The sequence below is a fragment of the Prionailurus bengalensis genome, chromosome D4, assembly GCF_016509475.1.
Source record: "Prionailurus bengalensis isolate Pbe53 chromosome D4, Fcat_Pben_1.1_paternal_pri, whole genome shotgun sequence".
NCBI lineage: Eukaryota > Metazoa > Chordata > Mammalia > Carnivora > Felidae > Prionailurus > Prionailurus bengalensis.
The window spans coordinates 40,815,755-40,835,444 of record NC_057359.1 but is presented as its reverse complement, the minus strand read 5'-3'; the positions used below and the strand labels follow the sequence as shown (position 1 = coordinate 40,835,444).

Sequence of the window (19,690 nt, the reverse complement as noted above, 5' to 3'; positions counted from 1 at the left end):
TGGGGGTGCCTGGGTGGCTTACTAGGTAGAGAGCATCCAGCTCTTGATTTTGGTTCAGGTCTTGATCTCAGAGTTCGAGCCCCACATCAGGCTCCACACTAAAAGTGCAGAGCCTGCTTGGGATTCTCTCTCTCTCTCTCTCTCTCTCTCTCTCTCTCTCTCTCTCTGCCCTTCCCCTGCTCTTGCTGTCTTTCTCTGTCTCTCTCTCAAAAAAATAAATAAATAAACTTTAAAAAAAAGAACAAACTGATGGTTACTGAAGGGGAGTTGGGCAGGGGAATGGGCTAGATGGATGATGAGTGATGGGTATTCAGGGGGGCACTTGTGATGAGCACCGGCTGTTGTATGGAACTGTTGAATCACTAAATTCTACATCTGAAACTAGTATTACACTGTATGTTAACTAACTAGAATTTAAATTAAAACTAGGAAAGAAAAAAAAAGCACCAGAAGTCTCCAAAGCTTTCTTTTTTTTTCAAAATTTTATTTAAATTCCAGTATTTCTAGACATAGTGTGACAAGTTTTTTATCCGAAAGTCAGGGAGTTCATCTTTGGCTTACTCAATATATTCAATACAATTTAGATCTTAAAGAAAAAGGATTGTGACCATAGCTCAAATCTGATGCTACGTATTTGAAAGTTGCTGAGAGTATATCCTCTCATAGTTCTTCTCACAGGAAAAAAAAAAAAAAAAAAAAGAATTTGTGACTAGGTATGGTTAACCAGTGTTATCTAGGGGCACCTGAGTGGCTCAGTCGGTCAGCCATCTGACTCTTGGTTTCAGCTCAGGTCATGATCTCATGGTGGTGAGATAGAGCCCCACATCAGGCTCCACACTGACAGTGCAGAGAGTGCTCGGATCCTCTCTCTCCCTCTTCTCTCTGCTTCTTCCCTGCTCATGTTCCTTGTCTCTCTCAAAATACATGAATAAACTTTAATTTTTTAAAAAAAAATGTTAACTAGACCTGCTATAGTGATTATTTAGCAATAAATATTAATGTTGAATCATTGTTATACACCTGAAATTAATATAGTATTGTATGTCAATTATGCCTCATTTTTTAAAGAAGTGGCCGGCATACGGGGCACCTGGGTAGCTCAGTTGGTTAAGCATCCGACTTCGGCTCAGGTCATGATCTCACAGTTGGTGAGTTCCAGCCTCACATTGGGCTCCGTGCTGACAGCTCAGAGCCTGGAGCCTGTTTCAGATTCTGCGTCCCCCTCTCTCTCTGCCCCTCCTCTGCTCATGCTCTCTCTCTCTCTCTCTCTCTCTCTCTCTCTCTCTCTCTCTCTCAAAAATAAATAAACAGTAAAAATAAATAAACAAATAAAAAGTGACTGGCATATAATAGATGTTCAATAAATACTTATTAAATGAATGAAAAGAAACTGAAGCTATGAAGATAGAAGGAACTTAAGTACTTTGTTTTAGGAGTTTTTCCCCCAGTTTTATTGAGAAATGATTAACATACATCACTGTATACGTTTAAGGTGTAGAACATGATGGTCTGATTTACATATACTGTGAAACAATTACCACAATAGGTTCAGCTAACATCCATCATCTTGTATAGATACAATAAAAAGGAAAGAAAGAAGAAAAAACAAAAATGTTCTCCTTGTAAGAATGGGAACTCCTGGGATTTACTCTCTTAACACCTTTCCTATACCCCATACAGTAATGTTAACTGTAATCACCATGCTATACACAACATCCCCAGGACTTATTTATCTTATAAATGTAAATTTGTACCTTTAACCACTTCCTCTGATTCCCCCTCATCCTACCTTCCAGCTCTGGTAACCACAAGTCTTATTTCTTTGTCTTTGAATTTGGTTTTTGGTTTTGGTGAGGGGGTATTCAGACATAAGCCAGATTGCACAGTATTTGCCTTTCTCTGACCTATTTCCTTTTTTTTTTTTTCTGACCTATTTCCTTTAGCATAACACTTTCAAGGTCCATCCACATTGCTGAAAATGGTAGGATTTCCTCATTTTTTATGGCTAAACAATATTGTATATATACCATAATTTCTTTATCCACTCATCTGTCAATGGACACTTAGCTGTTTATATATATTGGCTGTTGTAAATAACACTGCTATGAACTGGCAGGTGGGGAGCAGAGATCTTGTCAAGTTAGTGTTTTCATTTCCTTTGGATATATTCCCAGAAGCGAAATTACTGGGGGCACCTACGTGGCTCAGTCGGTTGAGCGTCCAACTCTTGGTTTCGGCTTAGGTCATGAGCTCATGGTTCGTGGGTTCAAGCCCCATTGTCAGGCCCCGTGTTGGCAGCATGGATCCTGCTTGGGATTCTCTCTCTGCCCCTCCTCTGCTCACTCTTTCTCTCTCTCAAAATAAATAAATAATCCTTAAAAAAAAAAAAGAAGAAGCAAAACTGCTGGATCATATGGTTGCTCTATTTTTAGTTTTTTGAAGATCCACTATATTGTTTTTCATAGCGGCTATATCAATTTACAATCACACCAACAGTGCACAAGGATTCAGTTTTCTCCACCTCCACACCAGCATTTGTTATCTCTTGTCTCTCTCTCTCTCTCTCTCTCTCTCTCTCTCTCTCTCTCTCTCTCTCCATATATATATTTAAGTAAACTCTACACCCAACATGGGGCTTGAACTCACAACACCGAGATATATTTAAGTAACCTCTACACCCAACATAGGGCTTGAACTCACAACCCTGAGATCAAGAGTCAAATGCTCTTCTGACTTAGCCAGCCAGGCGCCCCTGTTATCTCTTGTCTTTTGGATGATAGTCATTTTAACAGGCATAAAATGACATCTCATTGTGGTTTTGACTTGCATTTCCCTGCATGACTATTGATGTTGAGCATCTTTTCATGTACCTGTTGGCCTTTGGTATATCTTCTTTGGGAAAATATCTATTTGGGTCCTTTGCCCATTTCTTTAATTGGGTTATTGGGGTTTTTTGGATTGAATTATATCCATTCTTTATATATTTTATATATTAACCCCTTATAAGACATACGGTTTGCAAATATTTTCCCACTCTGTAGTTTGTCTTTTCACTTTGTTGATAGTTTCTTTTGCTGTACAGAAGCTTTCTAGTTGAATGTAGTCCCACTGGCTAATTTTTTATTTTGTTGCTTGTGCTTTAGTGCCAGATCCAGAGAATCTGGATCAAGACCTATGTCAAGGAGCCTTGTTTTCTTCTAGAAGTTTCATAGTTTCAGGTCTTATATTTAAGTTGTTAATCCATTTCAAGTTAATACTTGTGTGTGTGGTCCAGTTTCATTCTTTTACATGTGAATATCCAATTATCCCAGCACCATTATTGAAGACACTATCTTCCCTCTGTTGAGTATTCTTGGCTCCCTTGTCAGATATCAGTTGACCGTATGTGCCTGGGTTTTCAGTTTATGCTTTTGGCTCTAGATTCTGTTCTATTGGTCTATTTGTCCAGTTTTATATCAGTACCATACATTTTGATTACTATAGCTTTATAGTATAACTTGAAATCAGGAAGTCATGACGCCTCCTGCTTTGTTCTTCTTAAGATTTCTTTGCCTTTTTGGAGTCTTTTGTGGCTATACATTTTGGCTTTTTCTACTTCTACTAAAAAAAAAGCCACTGGAATCTCGATAGGGATTACATTGAATCTGTAGATGGTTTTTGGTAGTATGGATATTTCACCAATATTAATTCTTCTAACCCATGAGCACAGGATACCTTTCCATTTATTTGAGTCTTCTTTGATTTCTTTCATCAATAACTTCTAGCTCTCAGATTAGAGACCTTCCCTTCCTCGGTTATTTTTTTTTTTTTGTATTTGTTTTCAATATATGAAGTTTATTGTCAAATTGGTTTCCATACAACACCCAGTGCTCATCCCAAAACATGCCCTCCTCAATACCCATCACCCACCCTCCCATCCCTCCCACCCCCCATCAACCCTCAGTTTGTTCTCAGTTTTTAACAGTCTCTTATGCTTTGGCTCTCTTCCACTCTAACCTCTTTTTTTTTTCTTCCCCTCCCCCATGGGTTTCTGTTAAGTTTCTCAGGATCCACATAAGAGTGAAAACATATGGTATCAGTCTTTCTCTGTATGGCTTATTTCACTTAGCATAACACTCTCCAGTTCCATCCATGTTGCTACAAAGGGCCATATTTCATTCTTTCTCATTGCCACGTAGTACTCCATTGTGTATATAAACCACAATTTTTTTTATCCATTCATCAGTTGATGGACATTTAGGCTCTTTTCATAATTTGGCTATTGTTGAGAGTGCTGCTATAAACATTGGGGTACAAGTGCCCCTATGCATCAGTACTCCTGTAACCCTTGGGTAAATTCCTAGCAGTGCTATTGCTGGGTCATAGGGTAGGTCTATTTTTAATTTTTTGAGGAACCTCCACACTGTTTTCCAGAGTGGCTGCACCAATTTGTTCCTCGGTTAAATTTATTCCTAAACATATTATTGTTTTTGATACGCTTGTATATGGAATCATTTTCATTATTTCTTTTTCAGAAAATTCATCAGTAGTGTCAGGAACTCCTTTGAAAGAGTTCTGAAGTGTTTCCAGGTGTTTTCAGATTGCTCTTTCAAAGAAATAACAGAGAATTTTGTATTTGAGGAATACTAGAAAAAATATAAACATGAAGAACATAGAAGCTCACTTGAATAGATGAGCAACTATTAGGTGCAAAGCTGTTCTGACACTTATCCAGAAAACTTGCACCAGCATCCATGTGTACACAGAAGACCACAATTACATGTCACGTATGTGACAGGTCTCATGATTACTGGTTAGCAAAGATGAGCACAGGCTGTATCTGGAGATAGCTGCAACAACTGTATTACAATGGGAAAACATCAGTGATTTCTATCAGTAACAAAGTCACCGTACAGCTAATATTAGCATAGTCTGTCATCACCACTCATAATTGAAGGAAATGTCAAAGTTCGGTTAGTGGTTAGTGAAACAAGATGCAATTTTTTCCATCCAAATCCACTGACGCACCCCTATCCCTGCTCCCAAATTCTGACCATGGACCCTTTTGAGAAGGGTTCTGTGAGCCCAAGGTTAAAAGACCTCTTATCTAAGGAATATGTCACCCAATTATAAATCTATATCCTTTAGCGTCTGCCTCTGTGTCAACGTAAATAATAAGAAAGCTGCATAGGGAACTGTAATATAACACTATGCCCTCAGTTTTCACTGAAGATGAATATAAGTAACACTGACAAGAAAAAAACTTCTGCATCTTCTACAAAGTAGCTTTTAGAGATAGAAACTGTGATGTTATTCAATATTTCCAATATGATAATCCATGTAGTAAGCTCCTCCTAAGGTTTAGCAGCAAAAATAGTTTTTTCCATATATTTGGAGACAGAGAGCATCTCACATCTGGGGAACAACAAGCAATTCAGTTCAGCTAAATTGCAGGTTTTTTAATGAGAGTACTGGGAGGTGAAGCTATACAAATAGATGAGAATCAGTTCAAGAAGGGTCTTTTATACCTTGCCAAAGAGTTAATTCATACAATAAGAAATGAGGAATAATGCTGTTGCTGATACTGAGGCCAAAGATATGCAATAGATCAAGCACTGTTTACATGCATTAACTCATTTAACCCTTACAACAGCAAATGAGATGACATTAGTATGACAGCCATTAAAAATAAGAAAAAAGTAACAATGAAAAATGACTACAAAATGATCCAGTCACATTGAAATACATACAAAACAACTTGAAAGATGTACACATCAATATTGATCATATTCTTAGAGATTACAAGAAATTTATATTTATTTCCTCATACTCTTCAAGGCTTTATAAATGTTTACAATACACTCGTGCTACTTGCTACTTCCTTGTTACTTCTACAACCCTCCTCCAAATTATTTCTTTGCTAAATATGAGATAGATGATAGATAGATAGATAGATAGATAGATAGATAGATAGAATGGCAGTGTATCTAAGAATGGACACCCATTAGTAGGTTAAAAGGGGAACACCTGTGGGGCGCCTGGGTGGCTCAGTCGGTTGAGCGTCCTACTTCAGCTCAGGTCATGATCTCACACTCCGTGAGTTTGAGCCCTGCGTCAGGCTCTGTGCTGTCAGCTCAGAGCCTGGAGCCTGCTTCAGATTCTGTGTCTCCCTCTTTCTCTGTCCCTCCTCTGCTCATGCTCTGTCTTTCTCTGTCTCAAAAATAAATTAATAAAAACATTTAAAAATTTTTTTAAAACTAAGGGGGGAACACCTGCAAAAAATATGGAGCTAAAGCACTAGTGATGAGTCTAGAATAAAAAGTAGACTAATAAAATATGTAAAATATAGAGCATAAGAGGAAGAATAAGAGTAAGTTAGGGAGACTCCCAGGTTTCTTTTTTTTCAGTTTATTTATTTTGAGAGAGACAGAGACAGTATGAGCAGAGGAGGGGCAGAGATAGAGGGAGAGAGAGAGAACCCCGAGCAGGCTCCACACCATCACGCAGAGCCTGACATGGAGCTCAAACTCACAAAACTGTGAGATCATGACCTAAGCACAAACAGACACTTAACTGACTGAGCCACCCAGGCTCCCCGACTCCCAGTTTCTATTTTAACGACTACTTGGTGGATGTCCATACCAATTACAAAGACAGTAAATTTAGAAGGGGGTTTAGGGACAAAGAAGACAATTAAATTTTGCAACATGCTGAGTGTGAGGTGTTTTTAGGATACCCACAGAAAGCTAGATATACAGAGTTTAAGCATGACAGGGAGGTAGCCTCCAAAACCTCAGAATTTCTGCTGTGAGTAGAGTGTCTTTGTTATTCAAGGTGGGCCCACAGGACCACACTTCATAGCTCATATTAATGGGCTGACTCATGGTGGGCATCTCATACTTTATGCTAACAACATGACTAAAGGTAAGGACTGGCCATGTCAGAAAGACCAACAATGTGATTAGAGGTTGGGGCTTTGAGCCAAGGTAACATCAGCTCAACCTCCACAGAGGGGGAGGGAGCTGGAGACTGAGTTCAGCAACACAGCCAACAATCCAAATAATCATGTTCATATACTGAAGCCTCAACAGAATTCTGGACATTGAAGTTCCAGTGAGCTTCCCAGGTTGGTAATACTCCATATGTACCATCATAAATCGATAGCAGGAGGCTACCTTGTCCCAAGGACAATGGAAGCTTGATGCCTGGAATCCTAGACTTTACCCTATGCATCCCTTCCTTTGGGTCTAAATTGTTTCTATTGGCTATAATAAAAATGTAATCCTAAATACAGCACTTTCTTGAGTTCTAGGAGTTTCTAGCAAATTATGGAACCTGAGAGAATTCATAGGAGCTCCTTAACTCATAATCAGCTGGCGTGAAGTGAAAGTGGCCCCAGGAACTCTTGTAGGTGGGGTCTGAAGTAAGAACAATGTGGGGACTGTTCCCTCTGCCGGTGCAATTTAGCTGGACACCTTTGCATTGTATGACTCCATTTTTATGAAATGCTTGAAAAGACAAAATTACAGTGACAGCAAAAAGACTAGTGGCTACTTTGAGCTAGGGGTATGCAGGGGTGACTTCAAAAAAGGTAAAGAAAATGTTCTACATATTTTCTAGTATACATTCTAGCATATACATTTTTTTAATCTATTCAATTTTACAGCTAAATGATTAAACTTCATTATACATAAATCATATCCCAATATGTCTGACTTAAAAAGAAGAGACAGAGAATTCTATGTCTGATATTATTGAGAATGTTAGTCACTCTATCACAATGTCCCTTTTGGTTAAGAGCTACAGGACAAATTCCTATCTATTCTTAGTCCAAGGACATTTTTATTTCTTCTAAATTTCTGGTTTTTCTTTAATGACATCACTGACAATTGAATCCTGAGACCTGAATTTGAACACAACTATGCAGGCCATCATAACTGGCTTTTTCAACACCATTCCTGGTTCAAATTTGCTTCTACTTTCTCTTACTCAAGTTTTAATGATTATCATACAGTCATATTTTACAGGTACTTTTAAATGGCCATAATTTTCTTCTAGAACAAGGTGGTGGTAAAATAACATTTCTAAATGCATATCTAGTATTTTACTATAGATTTGAGAGGAAATTTTTTCCTCCATTCTTTCACAAATATCTGAAAAACTAATTATGCTGCTTTGTTGGATAGCATCTGGATTCGCAACCTACCCTTCTAAGAAAAGGCTTCAGGCTCTTAGAAGTTTCCTGCAAAGTACCTATAAATTGCAAAATATGCTGAAGGCTCACCTATATTTCTTAAAATAATTTTGATTTTGTATACTATTTTAACATTATTAACAAACATACGCTATGAAAGTTGTGACACTGGAATTTTACATAGTCATCGGCATTCTCAATGAGAAATTACCCACTCAAAACTTGTTCTTAAAAATTATGATAGGCAAGTAAAATTTTAATTTGAAAAACAAAGTATGTGTCCACTGTAAAATTATTTCATCTTTCCTGTGCACCTGAAATTTTTGATAATAAAATGTTTGAAAAAATATGGGAGGGAGCATGTTAAGGTAATAATAATAAAGAAAATCTAAAAATTAGAAGAAAATTCAATAAATCAAATGTGGATCCCCAAAGTAGACACTTGTAACTGAAGTATCAAAAATGATACATACAAAAGTCTCTACATGTACTTGTTCCAATTTCAGATATAAGTTGAAGTTGTATAAATAACAAAGCCCTCTAAGTTACTTCTTCTCAAACTTTACTGTGCATGTAAGTCATCTGAGGACCTTATTAAAATGTAGATTCTGATTGAATAGTTCTGGAGTGGAGTCTGAGATAATGCATTTCTTTTTTTGTTGTTGTTCTGAGATTAGGCATTTCTAACATATTCCTCGTTAATGCTGATGCTGTTGGTCCACAGACCACACTTGAAGTAAGAATGCTCTTTTTATTATTTTTTAGGAATCAATAAAACCCTAGTTTTAAAATATATATAAAATAACTACTTATTAACAGAAATATCTTTATTTTGCTTTGAACTTCCTACATGTGAAACCTCAGTGTTATGCCAAATACAACCCAGATTTCTAAGTTTTGCCTGAAAGAGTTGTTATGACTTCTCCAAAGTTAACTCAAAAGTAACAATGAAAGAAACTTCTGAGCAGTCATAGCAGGGGCATGTATACTGGGGTCGTCTATCTTCTGGATAATTATGATTCAACTATGGAGGAAATATGTAACAGAATGTATGAACTTACTATTCATATCCATCTACTATTTATTCAGAGATTATTCCATGCAAATCAGCGCACTTGATTCTAAAGAAATTCAGGCTAGACCTGACATACGAAATGTTCAGCTATCTAAAGAGTTCTTCAGTCCATTCACATAATGATTGATATCCCAGCTCTTCAGTGGAAGTAACGTTCTCCCCTGTTTGAGGTAAATGATCTCTTGCAGGCACACCATTTGGATACCTGGAAGAGGTAATTTATCTCAAGTGGGCAAACACTTTAATGAAAGCAAGAAGGTTGCCACCTGTCCAGTATTTACAGAGGCAAACTAGAAACTGGGGTCTCTGCCCACTGCCTGTAAATACATCCTCAAAGTTAAGAAGGTAGCAGGAGCAGCCACCCTTAGCACTTTCTGAGCAGTGAATTCAAGCTTATCGCTCTTGAACTTCCCATTTCATGAGAGGCATAAAGTGATATACCAGTTCGTGTGAGATATCAGAACACAAAAAGACAGGTAAAACAATAAACATTTGGCTGGCGATTACATATACAAGAGATTTGACTGAGAAGGTTACATTCACACCTAATAACTCTATAACTGAGGAACTCTTCTTAGCCCAATTCCACAGGGGAAGAGGGGAAGACGTTGAGGCCGAAAGGGATCGAGTACCTTTCCCAATGTCACACACAAAGTTAAGCAATGGGACCCAGATTCGAATCTAGAGCCCAAGTTCTTAATTCACACTCTACTATGTACCCTAAGTGTTTAATTTTCCCTCTTCGGTAAAATTTTTCTCTCCTATATAATTAACAGTATGTGTATAATTCAGAACTTACTCTAAAAAGATAAGTACCTAAAAAGAGTATTTTTAAAAAGAATAATATACTTTTTTTTTTACCTTGGAACAAAGATAATACAAGAAGTGACGCAGTTACTATTAAATATATTTAAAAACTACTACTTGATATTGACACACAGTACCCGTTTTCCTGAGGCTTAAAAAAAAGTGACTGATGCCATCAATATGTAGTCTTGACATGTAAAATGATTTAAATTTTCAGCAAGTTCTTCAAAACAAGAAAATGAAAGAAGGAAGGAACAGAAAAGAAAAAATATGGCTCTAAGAAATAACTTTTTTTCAGTTCAGGATTTTCAGATTATTTCCTTAATAAACTTTACCAAGATTTTGCCATCTCAATATCCCACTTGGTTGAAAGAATTAAGATACTACTCATAATATTAGGTGATCCAAGAGACAATGAATCAATTACAAATCAAAGCTGAACTCATATTCCTGATAACTGTCCTGCGATGAAAAGATCCTATTATGAATTCGTTAAACAAATTATGAAATGCTCAACTGATAAATATTACCCAAACATTAAAAATAATTCCCCAGGGACACCTGGGTGGCTCAGGTCATTCATGGTCTGTGGGTTCAAGCCCTGCATCGGGCTCTCTGCTGACAGCTCAGAGCCTGGAGCCTGCTTCAGATTCTGTGTCTCCCTCTCTCTCTCACTGCCACTCCTCTGCTTGTGCTCTGCCTCTCTCTCTCTCTCTCTCTCTCTCTCAAATATAAGTAAACAAATATTTATGTGTGTGTATATATGTATGTATATATGTATATATATGAACATTTATATAATATATAATAAACACATATATACATGTATATAATCATTCCCTAGAAGAATATTAATAGAAATGGAGAAAATCCTTCAAAAGCATGACTTCTTTTAAGCTAAAGCTATTATAGCATGCCATAAGTGAAACACGGCATCATTTCTGTGATTTTCTTGCCAAAATTGCATGAACTGAATCGAATCATGAGGAAACATCAAACAGATCAAAACTGAAGGGTATTTTACAAAAATCAGTCTGTAATCTTCAAGAATATGATGGTCAAGGAAAGACTGAGGAACTTTTCCAAGCTGAGGGAGATTAAAGAAACGTCACTTAATGCAACGCATAATTCGAAACCAGATCCTTTTGCTATAAAAGACATGGTTGGGACAACTAGGGTAAGTCAAAGGGGATCTGAATGGTTTCCTGACGTTGATCACAGCCCTCTGGTTATGAGGAAGAATGTCTTGCCTGAAATACATGCTAAAATATGAGAAAGTAATGGGCATCATGTCAGCTACTTGCTCTCAAATCATTCAGCAAAAAGAGTCTCTATTGTGTATTTGCAACTATTCTGTAAGATTAAAACTATTTCAAAATCATTTTTTAAGTTCATTTATTTATTTTGAGAGACAGAGAGAGAGAGAGCGAGAGCGGGAGGGGCAGAGACGGAGGGAGAGAGAATCCCAAGCAGGCTCCACATTGTCAGCGCAGAGCCCAGTGTGGGGCTCGAACTCGCAAACTGTGAGGTCATGACCTGAGCAGAAATCAAGAGTCTGACATGTAACCGACTGAGTCACCCAGGCACCTCTCAAAATAATTTTTTTAAATGCAAATATAAAACAGTATGTAGCTTATGGTAACATTTATATCATTTGTTAGCCTGTTAGTAGATGGATGAGCAGGTGGTAGGAAGGAAGAAGGGAGGGTAAGAAGAAGAAATGAAGGGTGGGCAGACAGAAAGGCAAAGAGGCAGAGAGGAATAAAACAGATCGGAATAACACATAGCAATAGAAAATAATTAGTTGTCTAAAAATGCATACAGGCAGACGTGTGTACTACATTCAGGAATGTGATACACTACTTTCATGATGAGATGGGTTGTAAGGAAACAGGTTTTTTTAGCGCCCACTATATGCTAGGTACTGTTACAAAATGTTCAACAAGGGTTATCTCATTAAATCCTCATAAAAATCAGGAAGATAGTACTATCTCCATTTCTAGGTAAAGAGCCTGAGGTCTAGTAACAAAGTAACTTGCCCAGTTTCACACAACTAATAACTAGCAGAGCTGCAAACAAAATCAAATCCGCCTGGTACAAAGCTAATGCTCTTTCTGCTATATGCTAATGCTTATCATATATTTAGGTTATTTGTACACTTCAATTATAAACCCAACATGACTATGTAAGCTGTTACAGCTTTACATTTATTACCCTATTATCTGTTAATAACCTCTCATGTACTTTAAGTGTCTGAAAATATTTTCCCATCCTTTCTGCTAAAGTATCAGGAAATTTCTACTACTAGGATACCCATGAAAATGAAAACACATTACCTGGAAAAGGTAATGCGTTAACTGGTCATCATATTTTGAATGAATTATTCTATGAGCCCAGCTTGTCAAGTCGCCTCTGCAAAAGGAACACACTGATCATTTTTGTACTAGTCCAGTAACAACTCAATTGTTTACCTGTCCAACCATATTCTTCCCTATACTCTTCAGGATTTCAATACATCAATTATTCTCCCCCTCTAAGCAACTATCACTTAACTCTTCCCTAACTACTTAGTGTTCTTTAGCCAACAACATTTAAAGGCTTCCCTAAAGATGAGTTTCCCTGAACTTGCTCTTTTCTCAAGCCATTAGAGGTACAACCAGATTCTAACAAGGCAGCTCTGTTCCTGGAGGGAGGCAAGCATTTAAAGACACACCATTCTCGGTCTACCTTCTCCTTGATAAGTCTTACCTACACATATTTTTATTAGAGTCTCAAATAATCATTGTGTCAATATCTTAACTTTAAGATATTACAAGGGTCCACTTTTGGAAAATGTGCTCAGGGAGATCACTGTCTAGTTTTACAAAGCCTCTATAATCTGATCGCATGCCAATGTTCCACCTTTTCTCCCACGATTCTCCAATATAGTTATAACAGAAAATACATTTTAGTAATCACCATGTATAAGCCAGATATGCTAGGCATGGATTTTCATTCCATCTCCTCAATGTTCCTCTTCCCATTCTGTGCCTACTCCCACCTCTGCATTTCTGCTCAGGCTCTGCCCTCCATTTGGATGCTGTCCCTCCTATGTAACTTATCTATCCTTCTATCTAGGCCCAGCGAAGGCCTTCCGTTAAGGCTCCCTGAGGCCTTCCCAATACTAGTAAGCCCCCACTACACTGTACCTATCTTGGATTCTTACATTTAAAGCCAGTATTTCCTCATTGAATCTTGATTACTTTCTGCCTAAAGTTATTCACGAATTGCCAATCTTGTTCTATAATCATTATGTATATTTTCTAGATGTCCAGATCCAAGTCATATATGTTTCTTTCATCTCCTGAAGATATATAGCACAGTGAAAAGAAAAAATAAATAAATAAAGTAATATACACAGGATTGTAGCTTAAGAAACCAATCTATGTTAAGTGTTCACACACCTACAAGAATATGATGAACACAAATAATCTGTTTTTCAAACTAACTCCAATAACTTTCATTAAGTTCTCTCAAGAATGTTAATTTTCCTCTTAAGTTATAATGCAAACATTCTTAAAATACATTTTATTTAGAGTTTTATTTCAGACTTCAAACCCAGTACATTGACGTTTTGCCAAAATACTAGAGATGAATATTGCTTACCAACATCAACGGGCCACAACCTAAAATTAATCTTTGCATCATAAGTTTCCCACTATAAGAACATAGATTTAGTTATCAGAAATCACAAGAAATGATCTATATGTATATAGCAGAGTTGTCTAAAGAATTAAACTACATCCCAAATTATTACTTCATGAATGCTTACAACATTCCACAAGGCAGGCAAGTATTATCAAATCCATTATATTATTTTTACTATTAATGTGTCTGAAATGGCCATAATTAGTCCAATGACATAGCTTAACCAGTAGGTAGGTGTATGTTATTCTTGAGAAATTAGTTTTCATTGAACTTTTCATACAAACATATCCTGCAATCTGAGTCATTAAAAAATTATTTATTTATTTATTTATTTATTTATTTATTTATTTATTTATAATGTTTACTTATTTTTGAGACAGAGAAACAGAATATGAGCAGGGGAGCAGCAGAGAGAGAGAGAGAGGAAGACACAGAATCTGAAACAGGCTCCAAGCTCTGAGCTGTCAGCACAGAGCCTGATGCAGGGCTCGAACTCCAGAACAGCAAGATCATGACCTGAGCCAAATTCAGACACTTAACTGACTGAGCCACCCAGATGCCCCAGTAAACTGATTTTTAGACCTTCGGAAATCACTGATTATAGGTGGTTCCACACCTGGTAGAAACAGACTACTCAAATTAACTCTATTGAAAATTAATTAGGAAAAATAAAAACATATCACCAACGAGAAGTTTTCTACTGGTTCAGTTATTCCTCAAACTTCTAAAATGTATAGCTAGAAATAGAAATGAAAGAAGACTAAAACATTTGCAAGAACATTCCCAGTATTCATAAAAAAAAAAAAAAAAGTTAATGATGAGATTTCCTTTGGAATGTCAGATCCTAAAAGGAAAAAATAAGGTGGATACATTCACCAAGAAATGTCATTTAATTTCCCTATAAATTAAGACAAAATTACGCACCAAAATTTACATTCTCTCCATCATCAAATAGAGATTTAATAATCTCTCTGTACCTGAATGAAGAAAGATGAAAACAAATGTATTTTCTTCCTAGATGGTTTATTAAAATTTGAACTGTAAAGCATTTCTAGACATTTGCAAGGACCTAAAAGAGGGAATCGTACCTGTTTTACTAATGACTTCCTGTAACTCGGCCATAGAAGTGATGATTGCAGCCAGAAGGTCAGAACTGGTAAGCCAACTAAGTGCTTGCAAACAACGTAACTGCTCCTTTTGGTGCCCTACAAGAAAAGAAGATCCATTATGCGATGTTACAAACTTTTAAAATCCATGTTTAAAATTCACAGCAATGTTTGGCTATTTAGGAAATAGACCAAAACTTGTAGGCAGAACTTTGTCTAGTGTGGAAAAGTCTACAAGAAATGTTAGATTTGACTGACAATTTATTTATATATATAAATTAAGTGATGTCAAAAAAAAGAGAAGAATTTTTTCTTTAGTTCTACTTATATTACTTAGCAGCTTGATTTTTTTATTTAAAAAACTTTTTTTAATGTTTATTTATTTTTGAGAGAGAAAGAGAGAGAGAGCATGAGCGAGAGAGGGGCAGAGAGGGGGGTAGACACAAAATCTGAAGCAGGTTCCAGGCTCTGAGATGTCAGCACAGAACTGGACACGGGGCCCCAACTCCTGAACTGCAAGATCATGGCCTGAGCCGAAGTCGGAAGCTTAACTGACTGAGCCACCCAGGTGCCCCCTTAATAGCTTGATTTTTAAAGTTAAAAATTGAAATCACTATTTCCTCAGAATAGTGAAACTTTTTAAAAAAAAAGTTAACTGGTGGGGCGCCTGGGTGGCGCAGTCAGTTAAGCGTCCGACTTCAGCCAGGTCACGATCTCGCGGCCCGTGAGTTCGAGCCCCGCATCAGGCTCTGGGCTGATGGCTCAGAGCCTGGAGCCTGTTTCCGATTCTGTGTCTCCCTCTCTCTCTGCCCCTCCCCCGTTCATGCTCTGTCTCTCTCTGTCCCAAAAATAAATAAACGTTGAAAAATAAAAATAAAAATAAATTTAAAAAGTTAACTGGAAAATTTACATCTGTCTCATTTCCATTCAATTCCTCAATAGATTTTTAACTCTGATCATTTTGTACTGACTCATAGAAAGTAAAAATAAATTATACTGCTAATTAATTTTAAATAGGGGAGAGTCTCTGGATCGACTTAATTGAAAAATCACTATATAAACTCTCCACTTTATGGTGAAAAGAGCATTCAAATATGATAAAGCTGACTATATATATATGTATATATACATATATATATACATATATACACACACACACACACACACACACACACACACATAAAGCTAGGCAAAGTTGAAATTATATTTGCCACTTTCTTTAAATTTTAATGTTTATAACAAAAAATCAAAACCTAATTTATACATAAATATACATTTCTCCATACCCACACACATATCTACAACACATGAGAGACTATGTTACGTGAGTTGACATATTAAATGATTTTTCAAGTTTTTACACAATGGCTAAGCCTGGTCACATTGTATGTCCTTACACTCAACTTAGATTTTAAAAAGCTTAAATTATCTTACTTGGAAATTTATGCTTGTCTTTGGCTCTCCTGTACACACCAACATGCCTATGCCTTCTTTGAAGCTCTCCATCCAGGTAAAAAGAGAGGCACATGATTGGCCCAAAATCTTGAGCCTATTTGCTGCCAAAATTGCAATTACACCTTTCCGGAATACACGTATCATCAGTCCTTTGAATGGCCTTTTCTTCATCTTAGCTTCCTCTTGCTTCTTTTCCTCTACGCTTGACAAAGCCTGGGCTAGAGTTCTGACTTCCAGTTTGAACAACTCAAAGGTGTTGAACTGCTCCTGGAGAAAATCTCTCTGTGTCGATAAGGCACATGACCGGCTATAGAGAGGATATAAGGCACCGGCCATCAATGCACAGGCTGCCAGCAAGGATGCTTGTTCCCTTTGAGTCTGTGATAACACAGTTTTGAAGCGTGAATTTTCGAGAACCATCTGTTCGTGTGACTTCTCAATACGGTTCAACTTTTCCATATTTTTTTCAGCAATTTCTTGAAATTTCTATAAGAGAAGTCGAATAAAATATTTTAAACAACTAGGCATTTTATTACTTCCTCTTTGTAGAAAGAAAACAAACTTTTGCTGACAACTAATTCTTCCTCAAAAGACCCATGTTCTAAATATCCAAAAAATATGTATGATGGAGCAACAGGTTAGATCTAAATGCGCATGTTGATCTAAACATTTTTTTTAACATTTACTTATTTTTGAGAGAGAGGCAGAGCATGAGCGGGGGAGGGGCAGAGAGAGGGGGAGACACAGAATCTGAAGTGGGCTCCAGACTCTGAGCTGTCAGCACAGAGCCCAATGAGGGGCTCAAACCTACAAACTGTGCAATCATGACCTGAGCTGAGGTCGAACACTTAACCGGCTGAGCCACGCAGGCGCCCCTAAATGTGCATGTTGATTTTTAAATCCTCTTACACAGAAACTTTACATAACATAGAACACATAACTCTAAAAGTACTTCATGAATTTCCCATACACCTATGCAGAAATACACATATTTAGAAAAAAGAATTTCTCCTCTTCCATTCCTCACTTTTATTTCCTGCTTTTTAAACAAATTACATCAGCAGTAGAGGTTTTCCTATATGTGAAAAGACTTTACTTTTTGCCAGAATAAGCAAAGGGTTAAATCAACAATATAACAAATAGCACTTGACTGTCTGCCATTTACTGGGTGAGGGGGGACTGATTCTCGGGTTAAAATCTCTCATTTCAGCTCTTTCTTACCTTCCTGAGACAGCAGACTGAACAAAGCACAGCCCCAATGGTGGGAGGAGATAACTAACTGTGAGCTGGGCCTCAGCATCTCTCTGATCCTTTTTCCCTCATCAAGGAATTTGCAATCCAAAACAATTTGAAACACCAAGAAATTTTAACTATGGACAACATATTTTAATTGCTAGAAAATAAAATAGTTCTCTATGAAATCTTATGCCTGATCATTAAGGAACTGCTGAGGTAGAGTAAATTTCAGAAGATAACAGATCCCAATTTCCTTTACTGATTCATTTATCATTCAATAAACATTTATTGACTAGCCACTAAATTCCATGTGCTAGGAAAACAGACAAGCAAATCAATTACTGTGGTGTAATGCTACTATCAAACTATGCCAGACTGCCAGAGGTACCCAAAAGGGAGTTTGCACAAAATGATATTGACAGGCTTTTGGAGGGATAATGACAAAGGACAAGTGGTGGTGAGGTATGTAATAGAAAGAATTAAAAAAAAAAAAAATAGTGCTAAAGTGTGGCTCCATAGCTACCCTAAAATAATTTAATGATCCGAGTTGGAGAAAATCACACAAACCCTTGATGACTCCACAAGATTTGTTGTCAAAGCCTACCATGGACAATGTTGGTAGGCGGTAGCCAAAAGAATTCAAACTTGTGGAAATATACTGCTAAGGAAAGTAACTCTTGTACTAAATCCAACCCCAAGGCTAGCGGATGAGATTCCCAATAAGTGCACGGTGAGTAGAAGAAGGCCCTCAGAGGTACAGTCCTGAGCACAAATGAATTAAAGAAGTACACAAGAAGCCACTCTCTGAAGGATTCAACTTCTTGGATGCCTTCCTTTGGGCAGGAGAAACACTGTATTTTAGACAGGGTTTTAAATGTTTCTATACTGCAGGGGCTCCTGGGTGGTTCGGTCAGTTAAGGGTTCGACTCTTGATTTCCACTCCAGTCATGATCTCATGGCTCATGAGATTGAGCCCTGCGTTGGGCTCTGTGCTGGCAGTGCAGAGCCTGCTTGGGATTCTCTCTCTCTCTTCCTCTCTCTCTGCCCCTCCCATGCTCGCTCTCTCTCTCTCTCTCTCTCTCAAAATAAAAAACCTTAAAAAAATGCTTAAAAAATGTTTCTATACTATAATTGTCTTTATTTACTCCGACTCTTCTCTAAAGTCTGAACCAGCCATATCTGTGGTACTACTGTGAAAAAGAAAGGAATAGGGAAATAAAGGAATTGTGGCTTGCCCCCAACCACATCTCCACCCATGGCCAAGCGGTGGTAGCAGTATTTCATCACCGGGACTGTGTCCCAGAGCTCCATGCAAAGACACTTGTAAAGGACACGGTGTCCCATTGGGAGTAGCTGAAAGAAGCAAGAAACTCTGAGAAGCACTAGCCAGGTGGACTGCTTGGAAGCAGACGTGAGACACCCCTTTAAGAAGGCAACCTTTAAGAAAAGGGAAAGCTGACCTGCACTGTAGCTAATGAAAGCAGAAAGACCAGTATGTGGAAGAGTGAGAGCCAGAAAACAGGATAATGTATTCTAAGGAAGTACAAATAATTCAGAACGCCTGAAGAAAAGAGGACAATGATGGAAAACTGACAAGTAGGTGGATAAAAGATGATAAAGCTAAGGAATTTAAACTATCTGGAAAGCCATGAGAAGCCATAAAATCCTGGAAGTCGCCCTGCTTTAGCTAATGGATGGGAGAATCAGAAATACTAATAAAGACCGCCATGGGTAGCAGTAAAGTTGCGGGAAGTGGAGATGGAACAAGAGGAGCAAACAGAATTTACAAAGGCTAATTCCATATTTTCTCCAAAATCAATTCCACCAGTTCAATTAGAGGGGAAAACAGGAAAATTATAGACAATCCAAGATAAAAGAGCCACACCGGTTACAGCTAGGTAGTAGAAATAAACATTAACCTAATCAGGTTCCAGGTGGAACATAGTCACAGATCTGAAAGTCTGAGGCAGAAGTGTATTTTCAACAAAAAGTACTCTTCTGTGAACGAAAACAAATGGTGAATAGATACATCTGCTAATGATATTTTAAATGTTTCAAAATAGCATGTGAAGTCATTGGGCAAAATCGAATGGGTTGTTGACAGAGAGCTGAAAGTATATTTACCATACCAGAATTAAAATTTTTAAAGTA

At 37.4% G+C, this 19,690-nt stretch overlaps 1 protein-coding gene across 1 annotated transcript in view; it reads right to left on the bottom strand.

Moving 5' to 3' along the window:
* The window catches only part of CCDC171 (coiled-coil domain containing 171), a 315,466-nt gene that overhangs the window by 155,481 nt on the left and 140,295 nt on the right, over positions 1-19,690 (bottom strand). Inside the window, 3 exon segments of the mRNA XM_043566993.1 lie at positions 14,831-14,947; positions 16,283-16,303; positions 16,306-16,789. Coding sequence (XP_043422928.1) covers positions 14,831-14,947; positions 16,283-16,303; positions 16,306-16,789 — 622 coding nt within the window.